Source organism: Papio anubis, chromosome 20 (assembly GCF_008728515.1).
Source record: "Papio anubis isolate 15944 chromosome 20, Panubis1.0, whole genome shotgun sequence".
In the NCBI taxonomy this organism is placed as follows: Eukaryota; Metazoa; Chordata; class Mammalia; order Primates; family Cercopithecidae; genus Papio; species Papio anubis.
In genome coordinates, this window is record NC_044995.1 from 20,385,020 (window position 1) to 20,404,365 (window position 19,346).

General features: G+C 50.1%; 2 protein-coding genes across 9 annotated transcripts in view; one reads left to right on the forward strand and one right to left on the reverse strand.

The window, feature by feature from the left end:
- Positions 1–861, reverse strand: part of WDR62 (WD repeat domain 62) — a 51,648-nt gene extending 50,787 nt beyond the window's left edge. For 6 of the 7 annotated variants that reach the window (XM_031659605.1, XM_031659604.1, XM_031659607.1 and 3 more), the window contains exon 1: positions 253–608. In XM_031659605.1, coding sequence (XP_031515465.1) covers positions 253–429 — 177 coding nt within the window. In that variant the 5' untranslated portion in view covers positions 430–608. Of the gene's footprint in view, positions 1–252; positions 609–753 lie in introns of those variants that run through there. The other variant, XM_031659606.1, reaches the window with a different exon arrangement.
- On the forward strand, positions 635–19,310 carry THAP8 (THAP domain containing 8). Of its 2 annotated transcripts, none has more exons than XM_031659608.1 (4): positions 635–1,257; positions 14,527–14,719; positions 14,945–15,340; positions 18,697–19,310. In XM_031659608.1, the coding sequence occupies exons 1-4, from the start codon at positions 1,175–1,177 to the stop codon at positions 18,847–18,849; spliced, it is 825 nt and encodes a 274-aa protein (XP_031515468.1). In that variant the 5' UTR covers positions 635–1,174; the 3' UTR covers positions 18,850–19,310. The 2 variants fall into 2 exon arrangements, with proteins under 2 accessions (XP_031515468.1, XP_031515469.1); XM_031659609.1 differs by lacking the exon at positions 635–1,257 and adding an exon at positions 12,251–12,342.
- The last annotated feature ends 36 nt before the right edge of the window (positions 19,311–19,346 follow it).

Below are 19,346 nucleotides of genomic sequence, written 5' to 3' on the forward strand. Positions count from 1 at the left end.
CCCCAGTGGTGGGAACCAGGGAGGAACCCAGGAATTACTCCAACGCTGAGGGTAGAGCCGGGAATGCAACGAGGAGAGGGAAAGTGGGAGGGGCCATGGCTAAAGGGGCGGGACTTAGGGGACGAAGCCAGGCAGGGAACAGCCTGAGGGGACTGGCCAGGGACTGATAGTCGGGGCCACAGTTCTCAGGACGGGACTAGGGGAAACCCAGGAGGCCTGGAACTGGGGTAGACATGACGAGCAGCTTCTCACCCGGTTCTGCACCGTCTCCTCGGAGGCCGTCGAGAGTCGTGTCCGCCGCCGGAGGCAGAGCGGTGGGGCGGGCGGCGGGGAGGACTGACCCCTCCGCGCCGGAACTCCCGCCATGACAGAGGGCAGCTTCTCCCCTGCATCGTTCCGCGCACAGCCTCCGGACCCTACGGCCGCCATCGTCACGCCGGAGCCGGGCGACCGTTACATCCCTTAACCGCCGCCGCCGCCACCGCCACAACCCACTGAAACAGCGAACAGCCGCGGGAAAGCCGGCGCCGCCGCCTATTGGACGCCACAGGCCCGGCCTGGCCAACCGCAGGGCTGCCGGGCGGCGCTTAGGGCCAATGGGAGCGAAGAGGCGGAGCGAGTGCCTGGCTGGGCGGCCAGTGTACTGGATGCCTGATCAAGAGTCGTGGGGTCTTTCATCCAGACTCCGTTTTCATTATTCGCTGAAACATACAGGTTTTAACTTTTACGAGGCTAAGGCCCCAGCTGCCTCACCTTGGTTTTTGCCGCCACCCAGAGGAACTATATGCGCTCCGACGGTCGCCCGGATATAGGCGTAGGGTGGAGCCGTAAGAGATTAACTGGCCAGTTGATTTGGTTGGCGCAGGCTCAGAAACGACGTGACGCCGCCCCTCTCCCCAACACGTGATGAAAGTCGGGGTGGAGAAGGGCAGGCTTTGCGCAGGCGCACAGTTCTCGCTATAGCCAATTCGCTACGTGACGAGGGCGTGACTGTGGCACTGGAGGGGCGCCTAATAGCCAGGCGCTCTCAGCGCTCTCCCCGGCACGTGACGAGTCTCCACGGACGTCATGTGAGGCAGGCGGCGAGCGCGCGGGCGGGGCGGGGTTCGGTGGCGCTCCACGAGAACCAAAGTGCAGCTGCTGACCCGGCAAAACTCGACGGGGCTGGACAGCCATGCCTAAGTACTGCACGGCGCCGAACTGCTCCAACACTGCGGGCAGCTTGGGCGCAGACAACCGCCCTGTGAGCTTCTACAAGTGAGCGCAGCGCGGGGCGGGGCTTGAGGGAGGCGGGACCCTGGGAGGGGCGGGGCCCGAGCTTTAGTGAAGCTGTGCGGGCCTTCTGGTCTCGCTTGAGGGTGTTAGGAAGTGGGGTTAAACCGTGAGGAGATGGCCTTCCCGGCAGTGTCCACTGCATCGCTACTACAGGTAGCGAAGAAGCGAGACGAAGAGGGAAAGGGATGTAGAAAGTGAAGTCGGTGCAGGCTCTGTAAGAGCCTACAGATGCCCACTTGCCCTCCCCACGCATTTGAGCCATCTGAAACGCAGAGCATCCGAAACTGAGCTTGTGATCGCGTCTCCCCCAAAACCTTCCAGTCTGTCCTTAGTAGTTCCCTGATTGCAGCCAGAGGGAGCCTGTGAACACCTGAGTCAGATCAGCGCCCTCCTCTGCCCAGATCCCTTCCCTGACTCCCACCTCACTGTAAAAAATAAAGTGAGGCTGCAGCAGGTAGAAAGCAGGCCTGCAAAGTCCTACAGAGCTGGTTCCCTGATACCAGTGTGACTTCATCTCTTTCCTCCTGCCCTTCACTCCAGTAACACTGGCCTACTTCATGTTCGTGTAGCATAGCAGGCATGTTACTGCCCTGGTATCTTTGCCTGTGCCATTCCCTCTGATTTCAAAGTTCTTGCCTTTATTACTACCACCCTATGGACAACTGTAACTGACACCGAAACACACACACGATTCTCTCTGTCTTCTGCTTTATTTTTCCCTTTAACACATCACTGTCTGCATATCGCATTTTCGATGTATGCATTCCTTATCTCCCCCACTAGAATGTCACCTCAATCAAGCCAGAGGTTTTGTCTTTGTCTTTCTTGTTTCTTCTTGTTTGTGTCTCCAACCTCTAGAACAGTGCCTGGCACATAGTAGGTGCTTAGTAAAGATCTGCTGGGTGGATTTGATGAATGCATTTCAGATGGGCTCTCCAGGAAAGCCAGCAGTCCATGTCTCATGGATCCTTTGAGGGACCCTGGTATAGGGCCAAAGGGATTTGGGGGAACTTTAAGCCTGTACATGACTCTGGCAACTGTTGATTAATTCAGCAACTTTTTGAGTATTTCTTGGAGAAGCAAGTAAGCCCCTGCTGGACACAAAGAACCCTAACAGATCTTGTTTCTGCCATGACAGAGCTCATGGATAGGTGAGGGTCAAACATTGAGGAATTGAGTACGTGACCTGGGAGTTACCCATAATCCTTCCTTTTCATCCACCGCTAGTCCATTAACCTGCCCTTTGGCTCTACCCTCAAGACATGTCTCCATCCTGCAACAACCACAACAAAATCTCTAACACCTTGACAAGACAGTTATGAACACGAATGAGAAAGTCCCAAATAAATCATTAAGAAATAAGGAAAGATAGGCTGGGCGTGGTGGCTCACACCTGTAATCCCAGCACTTTGGGAAGTCGAGGCAGGAGGATTGCTTGAGCCCAGCAATTCGAGACCAGCCTGGGCAACATGGCAAAACCCCATCTCTACAAAATGTAAAAATTAGCCGGAGATGGTGGTGCACGCCTGTAGTTCCAGCTACACGGGACATTGAGGTAGAGAATCACTGGAGCCCAGGAGGCCAAGGCTGTAGTGAGCTGTGATCACGCTGCTGTACTCTAGCCTTGGCAACTGTGTGAGACCTTGTCTCAAAATAAATAAATAAGAAATAAGGAAAACACATTCCCAGACTACTACTCATTACATCCACTGTCGTCACATAGTCCAGGCTGCCGTCATCTTTTTTTTTTTTTTTTTGAGACAGGGTCTTGCTCTGCCACCAGCTGGAGTGCTGCAGTGATATGATCTCAGCTCACTGCAACCTCTGCCTCTGGGTTCCAAGTGATTCTCCTATCTTAGCCTCCCGAGTAGCCGGGACCACAGGTGCACACCACCACACCCAGCCAATTCTTTGTACTTTTAGTAGAGGTGGAGTTTCACCATGTTGGCCAGGTGGGTCTCGAACTCCTGACCACAGGTGATCCACCCACCTTGGCCTCCCGAAGTACTGCGATTACAGGCATGAGCAACCATGCCCAGCCCCTGTTTCCACTCTTACCTCACTCATAACAACAACAATAGAGTATTTACCTTATGCCAAGCACTGTTCTAAGTGCTTAAGTAGGAAGATAATAATAAGAGGAATGATGTGACTGTACAGCAGCCAGATGACTGTATGAAAATCACTTCATGTCTTCGGCCGGGCATGGTGGCTCAAGCCTGTAATCCCAGCACTTTGGGAGGCCGAGACGGGCGGATCACAGGTCAGGAGATCCAGAGACCAGCCTGACTAACAACGTTGAAACCCGTCTCTGCTAAAATAAAAACTAGCGAGGAGTGTGGTGCCTGTAGTCCCAGCTATTTGGGAGGCTGAGGAGAATGCGTAAACCTGGGAGGCAGAGCTTGTAGTGAGCTGAGATCCGAGCCACTGCACTCCAGCCCTGAGTGACAAGCGAGACTCTGTCTCAAAAAAAAAAAAGGAAAATCACTTCATGTCTTCATTGGCAGCCAATAGTGACTAACCCATTTACACCTCAGGGCCTACCCCTGAGTCAGTCATGCAGAAGCCACTCAGTTAAGAGTTAGATGAAAAGCAGTTTCCAAAGGGAAACTGGAGAGGGCATGGATGCCAGGTGAGAGATAAGATGAGACACTTTGAGGGAAGTGGCTGCCAGGAAATAACTTGAAATCCTGCTTGGCAGCCAAAGGGAACACTCATTAGTTCACTCTCTGTCTCTCTCTTTTTTGAAACATGATCTTGCTGTCTGAACTGGAATGCGGTGGGTGCGATCATAGCTCACTGCAGCTTCCAGCCTCCCAGGCTCGGCAGTCCTCCATCTCAGCCTCCTTTTTTTTTTTCTTCATGTTTCATTTTTTTTTTTTTTTTTTTTTTTGGCCGAATGCGCTCTGTAAAGCCAAGCGGGGAGTGCAGTGGCCAGATCTCAGCTCACCAAGCTCCCCTCCTGGAGTTCACATTCGTCTCCTGCCTCAGCCTCCCGGTAGCTGGGACTACGAAGCCGCCCGCCTCGCCCGGCTAGTTTTTTGTATTTTTAGTAGAAACCCGAGGTTTCACCCTGTTAGCCAGAATGGTCTTGATCTCCTGACCTGCGTGATCCATGCGATCTCGGCCTCCCAGAAGTCACTGGGATTACAGGCGAGCCACCTTCTCCAGCCCGTCTATGTTCATTTTTATTTTATGCTAGTCAAGCGTGGTTGTGTGGGGAGACAATGTTAATCAACTTAGCAATAACCCACAACACTCAGACCAGCTCCATTTCAGCCTCCTGAGTAGCTGGGACTATAGGCATGTGCCACCATGCCTGGCTAGCCTTCATTAGCTCTGTCTTAGGCCCTTTCAGGGACAGTGGCAATGGGGTCATCTCTTATGGGGGACCTATCATTTAGAATTATATCTGCTTGGTAGTAACAAAGTCCTGCAATAAGAGTTGATTAAACAAATTATGGGGTCTATAGGAATCAGTGTGGTTAAGTTATGCTGCACGAATAAACTTCTCAAATCTCAGTGGCTTACTACAACAAAGGTGTTTTTTTGTTGTTGTTTTGTTGTTTTTTTAAGAAGGGATCTCTATCACCTGGGCTAGAGTGCAGCACCATCATGGTTCACTGCAGCCTCAAACTCCTGGGCTCAAGCAGTCCTCCCGCCTCAGCCTCCTGAGTAGCTGGGACTACAGGCAGACACCACCTTGTCAGGCAAATTTCTCTAATTTTTGTAGAAATGAAGTCCCACTGAGCTGGGCGCGGTGGCTCACGCCTGTAATCCCAGCACTTTGGAAAGCCGAGGCGAGTGGATCACCTGAGGTCAGGAGTTCGAGACCAGCCTGGCCAACATGGTGAAACCCCATTTCTACTAAAAATACAAAAATTAGCCAGCTGTGGTGGCACGCGCCTGTAATCCCAGCTACTCAGGAGGCTGAGATGGGAGAATCGCGTGAACTTGGGAGGCGGAGGTTGCAGTGAGCCAAGATCGTGGCAGTGAGCCAAGATCATGCCACTGCACTCCAGGCTGGGTGACAGAGCGACTCCGTCTCAAAAAAAAAAAAAAAAAAAAAGCCCCATTTCTACTAAAAATACAAAAAATTAGCCGAGTGTGGTGGTAGGTGCCTGTAATCCCAGCTACTCGGGAGGCTGAGGCAGGAGAATCGCTTGAACCTGGGAGGCAGAGGTTGCAGTGAGCCGAGATCGTGCCACTGCACTGCAGCCTAGGCAACAAGCGCGAAACTCCGTCTCAAAAAAAAAAATGAAGTCTCACTGTGTTGCCCAGGCTGGAACTCCTGGGCTCAATCAGTCCTCCTGCTTTGGCCTCCCAGAGTGCTGGGATTACAGGCATGAATCACTACACCTGGCCCAAAGGTGTTTTTCTTGCTCACACTATATCCTTTGCAGGTCATTTGTGGTCCTACTCTACAGTATCTTAATTGGGGTCTCAGGCTGAAGAAACTGTCCCTATTTGGAATATTGCTGTTCTTGCGGGAGGAGGAAAAGAGAAAGTGGAGTGAATCATCCGGTGGCTCTTGGTCAATTTTATATTTAGAAGAGGCCCATATCACTTTCACTGGCATTCTTTGACTGGAGCAAGTATCTAGCAAGCCTCAAGTCAATGGAGTGGGCATGTGAAATCCTCATGTGGAGGGAGGCAGCAGACATTCTGAACAGTAATACAGTCTATTACAGGGTTTATTTTCCCTCATATAGACCAAGTACAGAGGTTGGCAAACCAGCACTGGAATAGTAGTTCCACAGTCATCAGAAATGAGGGTCCTATCTCTCTCTCTCTCTTTCTTTTTTTTGAAAGTCTCATTCTATCACCCAAGCTAGAATGCAGTGGCACGGTCTCAGCTCACTGCAACTTCCACATCCCGAGTTCGAGGGATTCTCATGCCTCAGCCACCCAAGTAGCTGGAATTACAGAATTACAAGTGCGTGCCACCATACCCAGCTAATTTTTGCATTTTTAGTAGAGACAGGGTTTTGCCATGTTGACCAGGCTGGTCTCAAACACCTGACCTCAAATGATCCTCCCACCTTGGCCTCCAAAGTGTTGGAATTACAGGTGTGAGCTACCGTGCCTGGCCTATTTCTGCTCTGTCATCCTTAGCCTGTGGCTTCCATTCAAGGTGGCTGCCAGTGCCCCAGCCACCATTGCTACCATTCCTTATAGGAGGAAAAGGGAAGGGAGAAAGAGCAAAAAGCGTTCAGGTCTAAACTGAATCAACTCCCTTTATAAGGCCTTCCAGAAACCCCATTCAATGGCACCTTTTCATCACTGGTCACCCCCAACTGGAAAAGAGGCTGGGAATTGTGGTCTTTTAGCTGGGCATTTAATCAGCCTGAATAAATTTTGAGTTACGTTAGTAAGAAAGAAAAAAAGGACTTCTAGCAGTATATGCCACCCCATGCTCTGGACAAGATGACCAGCAAGACTAAAATAGTTTATACAAAGGGGAACATGGGGGTATAGCTCAGTGGTAGAGCATTTGACTGCATTGAAAGGGGAACACTTGCTGTCTGCTTAAGGTAGTTTTTTAGAAAGCAATATTGCCCATTATAAATGCTGGTATCCAGAGGAACAAGAGAAAGACCAATTAAGGAGATGTTTCTTAGGATATTGACTTTCTTCCTTTCCTCTTTGAGCTGCTGAATCCCGTTGATCGTCCCTTCCGTTTAAGGCACCATCCCAGCGGTCCCAAACAACACTAAAGCATTCATTGGCCAGAAGGTAGTCACATGGCCCCACCCAGCTGCAAAGGATCCTGGGAAATGTAGTCTTTTAGCAGGACACATTATGGCCTCAAAGAAAGTTGGAGTTATGTTAGTAAGGAAATGGCAGAGAGTAGATATGAGTAGTCCATTGGCAGATTCTGCCTGGGAGATGGTGGCAATAAGAATGGGGAATGCTGTTGCAATAGATCTCGTGTTTGTGTCCAGGAAGAATGGGGCCATTGAGAACATTGGGATCTTAGAGGGAAGCTGACTGCAGCAGCCAGACTCCCTGGCTGTGTGCCCTGGGGTTCTGCTCTCTGGGTGCCAGTGCTCTTCTCTGAGTCAGCCTTTCTGTGCTCTTTCGCCAGCTGCCTGCCCCCTCCACCTCCATCTGCCTTTGTCTGAGAAGTCTTGGCTCTCCCCATCTCCGTTCATCACATCCACCTCCTCCCCACTGGTAGCCTCTTTAGTTTCTTGTGTGTCCTTCCTATGTGTATTAGTCTGTTCTCACACTACTATAAACAACTATCTGAGACTGGGTAATTCATAAAGGAAAGAGGTTTAATGGACTCACCATTCTGAATGGCTGGGGAGGCCTCAGGAAACTTACAATCATGGTGGAAGGCAAAGGGGAAGCAAACATCTTACATGGGGGCAGGAGAGAAAGAGAGCAAGAGGGGAACTGCCACTTTTTTTTTTTTTTTTTTGAGACGGAGTCTTGCTCTGTCACCCAGGCTGGAGTGCGGTGGCGGGATCTCCCAGCTCCTGCAATCACCTCCCGGGTTCCGCCATTCTCCTGCCTCAGCCTCGGGAGTAGCTGGGACTACAGGCGCCCGCCACCTCGCCCGGCTAGTTTTTTTGTATTTTTTTGGTAAGAGTGAGGGGTTTCACCGTGTTAGCCAGGATGGTCTCGATCTCCTGACCTGCGTGATCAGCCGTCGGCCTCTGATGCTGGGATTACGGAAAAGGCAGGCCACCGGCGCCGACCCCGGAACTGCCACTTTTAAACCATCAGATCTCATGAGAACTCACTCAGTATCATGGGAACAGCATGGGGGAAACATCCCCCATGACCAGTCACCTCCCATCATGTCCCTCCCTTGACACATGGGGATTACAGTTCAAGATGAGATTTGGATGGGGACACAGGGCCAAACCACATCACCATGGTTTCTTTATACGAATACCAGCAAATGTGAAAGACATTCTTATTTCCTTTTTTATTACACTGATAGTTTCCCATACTGCTTGTTACAAACTTGGTGGCTTAAAACAAGACAAATTATTTTCTAACAGTTCTGGAGGCCAGGAGTCCAAATCAGCTTTCTAGGCCCAAAAACCAAAGATTAAACAGGGGCTGTACTCCATCGGAGGTTCTGGGGGAGAGTCTCTTCTTTGCCTGTTCCGGTTCCTGGTGGCTGTAGGCAGTCCTTGGCTTGTGGCCACATCTCTCTAGGCTCTGCCTCCATGGTTGCATTGCCCTCTCTTCTTTTCTGTGGTAATATCTTCTCCTCCCTCTTATGAGGATACTTGTGGCATTTAGGGCCAACCCGGATGACCCAGGATAATCTCCTCATCTCAAGATCCTGAACTTAGTCACATCTTTTGTCATATAAGGTAATATTCAGGCCTGGCATGGTGGTTCATGCCTGTAATTTCAGCACGTTGGGAGGCCAAGGTGGGAGGATTGCTTGAGCCCAGAAATTTGAGACCAGCCTGGGCAACAAGGCAAAACCCCATCTCTAAAAAATATATAGAAATTAGCGAGGGCTCGGCCAGGCAGTGTCAAGCCTATAATCCCAGCACTTTGGGAGGCGAGAGACAGGGAAATGGGATCACCCGAGTCAGGGAGAATCGAGACCATCCTGCTAGCAATTGAAACCCGTCTCTACTAAAAGTACAAAAAACTAGCGAGGCCAGTGTGGCTGTAGTCCCAGCTACTCGGGAGGGGCTGAGGACAGGGAGAATAAGCGTAAAGCCGGGAGGTGGAGCTTGCAGTGAGCTGAGATCCGGCCACTGCACCCCAGCCTGGGGGCAGAGAACTGATCTCAAAAAAAAAAAAAAAAAAAAAAAAAGGAAGTGCTTGGGCCGTGGCACATGCCCTGTAGTCCCAGCAGGAGAGGCGAGGTGGGAGGATTGCCTGATCCTGGGGAGTTTGATGCCATGAGGGAACGAAGATCATGCCTCCCAGCCTGGGTGACAGAGCAAAACCTTGTCTCTAAATAAATAAATAAAAGTAATAAAATGTAGTCACAGTTTCCAGGAATTGGGACATGGATGATAGCTTTTAGGGGGCTACACAATGACTAAAAGCTGAGATAATCTATTTAGAGAACTTTCCTTTTTTCACATAATATGTGCCTGACAATAGTATGTCAGTTCACAAGTACCTCTACATTCTGTTTATAGCTTGCATCATATTCTTTTTATTGGATGTGCCTATGTTTATTTACCCTATCTCCTGTAGGAATTTGTCCCTGATTCTCTAGTACTGAGTTAGTCTTTCTTTTCAACAAAGAGCAGAGGTGGGGTCAGTAATCCTGCCATAATCACTTAGCCCAGCACTTTGAGAGACCAAGATTAGGATCCGCTGGGAGTTCGAGACCAGTCTGGACAAGGACAATAAAGAATTTTAAGTGGCAGGTGTGGTGGCGTGCGGTCAGGTGGCAGGAGGCCTGGAGTGGGGAGGATCGCTGGGCTGAACGGTTCGGGGATACGGTGGCTGTGATGCGCAAGCGGAACGGCAGGCAAGGGGAAGAGGAAAAAGGAAGGAAGGGGAAGGGGAGGGGAAGAAAGGGGAGGAAGGGAGGAAGGAAGGGGAAGAGAGGAGGGAGATGGGAGGGGAGGGGAGGGAGGGAAGAAGGGCAGGGCCTCAGGCTCATGTAGCCCTCAGTAGGTAATGACATCGATGTTTTATGGTTAAAAGCTTTTGTTTATGGAATTGATACTGATTTTCCATTTTCAATTGTGGTGTAAAGTTTCTCTTTTTTTTTTTTTTTTTTTTTTTTTTTTTTTTTGAGGAGTCTTGCTCTATCACCCAGGCTGGAGTGCAGTGGTGTGATCTCAGCTCACTGCAAGCTCCGCCTCCCGAGTTCCGCCATTCTCCTGCCTCAGCCTCCCGATAGCTGGGGACTGTAGAGCCGCCACTGCGCCTGGCTAATTTTTTGTATTTTTTTAGTAGAGAGGCAGGGGTTTCACTGTGTTATGGATGGTCTAGATCTCCTGACCTGCGTGATCCTTCGTCTCGGCCTCCCAAAGTGCTGGGATGACAGGCTTGAGCCACCGCGCCCGGCCTTAAAGTTTCTCTTTTAAGTATCTTTGTTTAATACTTAAGATTGGTTAGTTTTAAAAAAAGTATGAAATCAGTAATATCACAGATATGGAAAACATTGTGAAGATGGGATGTGCATGAGATGTGTCTTAGTTATCTAATGCTATATAACAAACGATCCCCAAATTTAGCAGCTTGAAATAAACATTTACAGTCTCACAGTTTCTGGCAGCTGCTAAGGACAAACTGGCCAGCACTTGATCATGTGGCCACCCCTGGCTGCAAATAAGACTGGAAAAGGAGGTCTTTATTATGGGTAGCCTTGAGCCCAGGTCTAAATAGAGAGTGTGTTAACATCTAAGAGGGCAAGAGCAGATGCTGGGAACAAGTGGCACCAGGAAACCGGAGAAGTGGGGCATCTTTAGAGGGTCCCTCATCAGATAATCCCCACCCACAACCACTGAGAAAGCTTATTTTTTAAAACTTAAAACAATTTTTTTTTTTTTTTTTTTTTTGAGATGGAGTCTTGCTCTGTCGCCCAGGTTGGAGTGCAGTGGTGTGATCTCGGCTCACTGCAACCTCCACCTCCCAGGTTCAAGTAATTCTCCTGCCTCAGCCTCCCAAGTAGCTGGGATTACAGGGACACGCCACTATGCCTGGCTAATTTTTGTAATTTTAGTAGAGACGGGGGTTTCACCATGTTGGCCAGGCTGGTCTTGAACTTGAATTCAAAATCACTTGAGGTCTGACCACAAGTGATCTGCCTACCTCGGCCTCCCAAAGTGCTGGGATTACAGGCATGAGCCACTGTGTCTGGCCTATTAAAATTATTTTTAATTGTGGCAAAATACACATAAAATCTACCATCTTGATCATTTTTAAGTGTACAGTTCACTAATGTTAAGTATATTCACACTGTTATATAACCAATCTCCAGAACTTTTTCCTCTCCTAAAAACTCTATCCCCATTGGACAATTCCCTCTTTCCCTCTCCACCAAGCTTTTGGCAACCACCATTCCATTGTCTGTCTCTAGGAATTTGACTGTTCTGCCTCATATGAGTGGAATCGTCAGTATTTGACTGGCTTTTTTCACTTACCCTAATGGCCCTTAGAATTCATCTGTGTTGTTGCATGTGTCAGATCAAGACTAAATAAAATTCCAGGCCGGGCGCGGTGGCTCAAGCCTGTAATCCCAGCACTTTGGGAGGCCGAGGCGGGTGGATCACCTAAGGACACGAGTTCCAGACCAGCCTGGCCAACATGATGAAACCCTGTCTCTACTAAAAATACAAGAATAGCCAGGTACGGTGGCAGGTGCCTGTAATCCCAGCTACTCTGGAGGCTGAGGCAGGAGAGTCGCTTGAACCCAGGGGGCGGAGGTTGCAGCGGCAAGATCACGCCACTGCATTCCATCCTGGGCGACAGAGTGAGATTCCATCGCCAAAATAAATAAATGAATAAATAAATAAGCAAGCCAGCTGGGCATGGTGGCGGGAGCCTGTAATCCCAGCTACCCAGGAGGCTGAGGCAGGAGAATCACTTGAACCCAGGAGGCAGAGGTTGCAGTGTGCCAATGTTGCGCCGTGGCACTCCAGCCTGGGTGACAGAGTGAGACTCCATCTCCAAAAAAAAAAGACTAAATGAAATTCCATTGTATGTATATGCAACGTTTTTCTTATCCATGTATCTGTTGATAGACACTTCCACCTATTGGCTGTTGTGATTTATGCTGCTATGTTTCTGTCCGTCTGTTTGTTTGTTTGTTTTTGAGACAGCGTGTCACTCTTTTGCCCAGGCTACAGTGCCGTAATGTGATCATGGCTCACTGTAGCCTTAACCTCCTGGGCTCAAGCATTCCTCCCACCTCAGCTTCCTGAGTAGCTGGGCCTCTAGGCACACGCCACCACATCTGGCTAATTTTTGTATTTTTTGTAGAGACAAGATTTCACCTGTTGTCCAGGCTGGTCTTGAACACCTGGACTCGAGCGATCCGCCTGCCTCAGCCTCCCAAAGTGCTGGGATTAAAGGCATGAGCCACCACGCCAGGCCTGATTTATGTTGCTACGAACGCAGGTGTGCAAATATCTCTCTGAGACCCTGTTTTCAGTTCTTTCGGGTATATAAGCAGAAGTGGATTGCTGGGTCATATGGTAATTCTATTTTTCAATGTTTGAGGAACTGCCATATTGTTTTCCACAGTGGCAGCACCATTTTGCATTCCCAGCAGTGTACCAGAGTTCCAGCAGTTTCTCAACATCCTGACATACACTTTTCTTCTCCTCCTCTTCCTTCCCCTCCTGCCCCCTCCCGCTTCCCCTCCTCCTCCATCTCCCAGGCTGGAATGCGGTAGTATGATCATAGCTCACTGCAGCATTCAAACTCCAGAGCTTAAGCAGTCCTCCCACATTGCCTCCTAAGTAGATAGGACTATAGATGCACATCGCCACACCCAGCTAATTTAAAAAATATTTTTTTGTAGAGACAAGGTCTTGCTACATTGCCCAGGATGGTCTTGGACTACTGCCTTCAGGAGTTCCTCCCGCCTCAGCCTCCCAAAGTGCTGGGATTACAGACATGAGCCACCATGCCCGGCCTCTTTGTTGTTGTTGTTCAGTAGGAGCTGTTCTGGTGTTTGTCAGATGGTATTTCATCAGGGTTCTGATACTGCATTTTCCTAATGATTAGCGATGTCAAGTATCTTTTCATGTGCTTATTGGCCATTTGTATGTCTTTGGAGAAATGTCTGTTCAAGTCCTTTCCCCATTTTTGAATCAGGTTATTTGTGTTTTATTGTTGTTGTTGAGTTGTTTAAAGACTTGTTAGTGGGTGTTTTCAAGCATACACAAAAGTAGAGCCCTCGGGATCTATCACTGTGTCACTAGTTATCAACACTTTACCAATCTTCTTTACTGCCCTGCCCGCACCTCTAAGTTTTTGTCCTGCCCTATTTTAAAGTAAATCCCAGACATCAGATCTTTTATCCATAATTATTTCAGACTGATTTTCTAACAGAAGACTGTTTCAGAAGTATAAACCAATACAGTTATCACACCTAGCAAAATGAATTTTTTTTTTTTTGAGACAGGGTCTGGCTCTGTCACCCAGGCTGGAGTATGGTGGTGCAATCTCAGCTCACTGCAACCTCTGCCTCCCAGGCTCAGGTGACCCTCCTACTTCAGCCTCCCGAGTAGCTGGAACCACAGGCATGTACCACCATACATGGCTAATTTTTTTTTTTTTTTTTGTAGAGTCGAGGTCTCCCTATGTTGCCCAGGCTGGTCTCGAACTCCTGGGCTCAAGCGATCCTCCTACCTCGTCATCCTCCCAAAATGCTGGCATTACAGGCGTAAACCGCCATGCCCGACTGGTTTCTTATAATTATCTTATACTCAGTTCATGTTCAGTTTTCCCCAATTGTCTTAAAATGTCTTTTTACTGAATTGTTTGTTGTAGGCGAGGTCCACATCCTGCTTTTGTGCTGATGTTTCTTAAATCTCTCTTAATCCAGAAACCCCACACCCCCATGTTATACGTTTGTAGAAGAAACATTTTCACTTGGCTGCACGAACTCCCACATTGTAAATGTCTGATTTTATAAACTGCTCCAACAAGTTGATGTGGAAGAACAAATTGGGAGTGGAGGGGCGGGGCTGTGGCCAGGTAGAACAGGAAGGAGGCTAGAAGGAGGGGCACTGGAGGGGGCAGAGGTGGGCTGATGTTGGGTGTTTAAAAGGTGGAGCTTTCAAATTAATAATAATAATAATAAAGGCCAGGCATGGTGGCTCATGCCTATAATCCCAGCACTTTAGGAGGCCAAGGTGGGTGGATCACCTGAGGTCAGGAGTTCGAGACCAGCCCGGCCAACATGATGCAACCTCATCTCTATTAAAAATACAAAAATTAACCGGGCGTGGTGGCGTGCGCCTGTAGTCCCAGCTACTCAGGAGGCTGAGGCAGGAGAATCGCTTGAACCCAGGTGGCGGAGGTTGTAGTGAGCCAAGATTGTGCCATTGCACTCCAGCCTGGGTGACAAGTGCAAAACCCCGTCTCACAAAATAATATTACTAAAAGACGAAGCTGAAGAAAGGGTTGTAGTTGTGTGTATGAGATAGAGAAAGCCTGGGCACAAGACTGGTCTACTTCCTGGCCCTAGGGAGGCACAGGCTTGGAGCCCAGAGACCTCCAGGGTGGGTATCCTCTGGGAGGGATGAGTCTGAACCTCGTAACACTGACCCCGCCCCCCAACCACCCATGCAGGTTCCCACTGAAGGATGGTCCCCGGCTGCAGGCCTGGCTGCGGCACATGGGCCGTGAGCACTGGGTGCCCAGCTGCCACCAGCACTTGTGCAGTGAGCACTTCACGCCCTCCTGCTTCCAGTGGCGCTGGGGTGTGCGCTACCTGCGGCCTGATGCAGTGCCCTCCATCTTCTCCCAGGCACCACCTGCCAAGGTGAGCACCAGGAGGTCCTGCTGCTGGAATCCGAACCCCAGACCTCCCCTCCTAAGGGAAGTCCCTCCTTGAGTCTGACCTTTGGCCCTCCCCTCCTGACGACACTTCCTCCCTGAGGTCTGGCCTTACCTAGGCAAGTCCCCCTTGGAAACAGACCCTCAATCCTTTTCCTCCTGAGTTGAAGTCTGGCTGTGGCACCCCTGCACCCTGTGCCTTGTCTTCCAGAGTCAGCAGAGGACTCAACGCACCCAGAAGCCAGTCTCGCCACCACCTCCCCTGCAGGAGAAAACACCCCTGCCCCAGGGCCCTGCCATCCCAGTCTCTGACCCAGTGCGCCTAGTGGTGCTGGACCCCACATCGGGGAGCCCCGAGACTGCGGCCACCATGCTCCTGACCCCCCTGGCCCCTGCGGCCACTCCTGAGGGGTCACAACCTGAAGTCCCTGCCCAACAGGCCCAGACTGGGCTGGGCTCAGTGCTGGGAGCACTGCAACGCCGGGTGCAGAGGCTACAACGGTGCCAGGAGCAGCACCAGGCGCAGCTGCAGGCACTGGAACGGCTGGCACAGCAGCTGCATGGGGAGAGCCTGCTGGCACGGGCGTGCCGGGGTCTGCAGCGCCTGGTGAGTGGCACCCCAGCCTGGCAGCCCCATCCATGGGTGCTGGCCTGGCCTGCAGTGTGTTTTCATTTTGTCTAGGATCCCCTATTCAAAAATCAGAACATTCACCGTGTTTCCAAATTTCTGGCTTGCCCAGGCTCAGTGGTTCACGCCTGTCATCCCAACACTTTGGGAGGCCAAGGCAGGAGGATTGCTGGAGGCCAGGAGTTCGAGACCAGCCTGGACAACATAGCAAGACACTGTCTCTACAGAAAATTAAAACAAATTTCTAGGTTTTCTTGAAAAACAAAATTAACCTGACAATGCCAAGCAACTATTGGTTGGAGCTGAGTAATGATTGCTCCATTTACTAATACTAAATACTTAACATTTGAGAAGCTCTTACTGTCTGCCAGACACAGAGTTATAACATAGTGAGTTGAAAACTCACCATGATGCTTTTAGCTGGAGCTACAAGGTTGTTTTTCTTTTCTTTTCTATTCTATTTTTTTTTTTTTAAGACGGAGTCTCGCTCTGTTGCTCAGGCTGGAATGCAGTGGCAGTGGTGTGATCTCTGCTCACTGCAAGCTCCACCTCCCAGGTTCAAGCGATTCTCCTGCCTTAGCCTCACAAGTAGCTGGGACTACAGGTGCCCGCCACCACACCCAGTTAATTTTTTGTATTTTTGTTACAGACGGAGTTTCACCATGTTAGCCAGAATGGTCTCGATGTCCTCACCTCATGATCCACCTGCCTTGGCATCCCAAAATGCTGGGATTACAGGCATGAGCCACCGTGCCTGACTGCTACAAGGTTAATTTTTTTAAAATGCAGTGGCTAACGTCTATAATCCTAGCACTTTGGGAGGCCAAGGTGGGCAGATCGCTTGAACCTAGGAGTTCAAGACCAGCCTAGACAACATGGTGAGACTGTGTCTCACTGAAACACAAAAATTAACGTGGTGGGCACCTGTGGTCCCAGCTACTTGGGAGCCTGAGGCAGGAAGATCCCTTGAGCCCAGGAGGCAGAGACCGCAGTGAGCCAAGATCGCACCACTGCACTGTAGCCCGGGTAACCAAGCAAGACCTTGTCTCAGAAAACAAACAAAAAACAACAACAAAAAAACTCAACCAAGCAAAAAACTCACTATAGTCTGGGTGCGGTGGCTTGTGCCCGTAATCCCAGAACTTTGGGAGGCCAAGGCAGGCAGATTGCTTGAGTTCAGGAGTTTGAGACCAGCCTGGGTGACATAGAGAAACCCTGTCTCTACTAAAAATACAAAAATTAGTTGGGCATGGTGGCGTGTGCCTGTAATCCCAGCTACTCGGGAGGCTGAGGGAGGAGAATTGCTTGAACCTGGGAGGCAGAGGTTGCAGTGAGCCAAGACTATGCCATTGCACTCCAGCATGGGCGACAAGAGCAAGACTCCATCTCAAAAACCAAACAAACAAAAACCTCATTATAATCTTAATACTGCTGTTGTCTCCATCTTCCAGATGAAAAAATGGAGGCACAGAGCAGTCCAGTAGTGCACCCACAGTCAGGCAGCCAATAAATTTCAGGGCCAGGATTCAAACCCAGGTGTCTGGCTGCAGAAGAGGCCTGTGAGAGCTTCCTGCCTGGCCCCTATAGAGCTGGAGTTTGCAATCTCTGTAATAGTGTCCTCCAGGCCCTATTTAATCCCTTTTGCCTCTATATTTTACTGCTGGGTGTGTGTGTGTGTGTGTGTGTGTGTGTGTGTGTGTGTAGGGGAGGAAGTCGAGGAAGGGTGTTATGTCTGTGTGTGGGGGTGGGAGGGAGGAAGTTGAGGAAGGGTCTTATGTCTCTGAAAATCGCAGTTTGACCAAGGCTTTCTCCTGTCTAAAGCCCCAGGGCCAAGCTTGAGGTCCCCAGCCTAGCCCCCATGGCTTTCAGAGCCCTGCCTGGATGAGAGAGGTGCCCACACAGAGCTCTGAATGCTAGACTCACTGAAAGGGCTCAGGAAGGAGCCCCCACAGTACCTCTGGAGTTAAGGAATGTCAGATTTTTTTTTTTTTTTTTTTTTTTTTTTTGGGGCGGAGTCTCCCAGCACATTGCCCAGGCTGGGTGGGTAAGTGGCGATCTCGGCTCACTGCAACCTCTGCCTCTCTGGTTCAAGCAATTCTCCTGTCTCAGCCTCCCAGGCAACTGGGATTACAGGCATGTGCCACCATGTCCAGCTAAGTTTTGTATTTTTAGTAGAGATGGGGTTTTGCCATGTTGGCCAGGCTGGTCCTGAGCTCCTGACCTTAGGTAATCAGCCCACCTTGGGCTCCTATAGTGCTGGGATTACAGGCATGAGCCACCACGCCCAGCCAGGAGTCTCAGATTGATAGTCAGTGATTTGGACATGACCCACAGATATACTTTGTTTGGCCTCCGCAGTGCTTTAAAATAATTTCTAATGGCCGGGTGCAGTAGCTCACGCCTGTAATCCCAGCACTTTGGGAGGCCAAGGCAGGTAGATCACTTGAGCCCAGGGGACTGGGCAACATGGTGAAACCCTGTCTCTACAAGAAATACAAAAAATTAGCCAAGTGTTGCACCTATAGTTCTAGCTATTCGAGAGGCTGAAGTGGGAGTATTGCTTGAGCCCAGAAGGTCAAGGCTTCAATGAGCTGTGATTGTGCTACTGCACTCCAGCTTGGGTGACACTGTGAGACTCTGTCTCCAAAAAAAAAAAAAAAGTCTGGTCTTTCCCGAACGCTCTGCAGATCTAGCAGCACTGGGCTTGGATTCTCAGGTGATAGCAGTCGGCTGGAGCTACAGTGTAGCTGCCTCTGGGGGCTTGAAGTTTGAGACTGTGGCCTGGGGCACAGAGGGACATTGGGGCAGGGACAGAGCTCAGACTCAGGCCTGGGGCTCTTTGTGGAGCCTGCCAGAGCCCCTGAGCTGGCTGCCTCTCTCTGCCTCCTCTCCCATCATTCTAATCTCTGTCTCCTACTCATCTATCCCTACCTTGCAATCTCCTCCCTCTCTAACATTCATTGTCTTTCTCCCCATCATCTCTGTCCCCTACCTGTTTCCCCACCTCCTGATGTCTCTCTTCATCTGCGTATTTTCTGTCTCCCCCACATCTCTGTGTGTACGTCTGTCTGCCTGCACATCTCTTTTCTCTACATGTGTCTGTGTCTGTCCCCCCGCATTTCTCTTCCCATTTCCCCACCCTTCTTTCCTTTCCCATGAATGTCTCTCTGGCCCTCACATCTGCTTTCCTGTCTCCTCATATCTCTGCCCACATCTCTCTCTCTTTCCTGACACGCCCCACTCCCACCTTTGCCTCCCTGTTCCTCACCATGTCTGTCTGTCTCTCCCACAACTTGCTCCGTAATGTTCCCATCTCTACCACTTCTTTGCATTAGACAACGGCCCAGACCCTTGGACCTGAGGAATCCCAAATGTTCACCATCATCTGTGGAGGGCCTGACATAGCAGTGGTCCTTGCCCAGGGCCCTGCACCTGCCACAGTGGATGCCAAGCCGGAGCTCCTGGACACTCGAACCCCCAGTGCATAAGGATCAAGACAGACAATGTTGAGGGACAGAAGATAGAAGATGGAGGAGGAAAGACATTACACATGGGCTTGGCCCCAGCCCCACCACCCACGCCTGGGTAGTAGCAGTGCCTCCCTCAAGGACCTGGGTTCTAGCACTCCACTCTTAGGGATCTCTTGAACCTTAGGGGTGACCTAGGGCCAAGTCTGTCATCAGCCCCCAATCCCCTGGGTACCAGGCTTCTGTCACCCCCAGCTCAGATCTTTGCAAATCAGTACGACAACCTCAGAGCAGAGCAAGGGTTGTTTGTTTGGGAGAATCATACCTGGTTCTTAGGAGCCCCATGCCTTTTGCCAAGCCTGGTACTGAGTTGACGATACCATGGTGAACACAGCTGGGAAAATCCCTGCTCTCATGGTGCTCATTCTACTTGAGTAGACAATGAACTAGTGAACAAATAAACGAGAACACTGCAAACGCGAGCGATGAGTGCTATAAAGACAACAAAAATTCGGTTT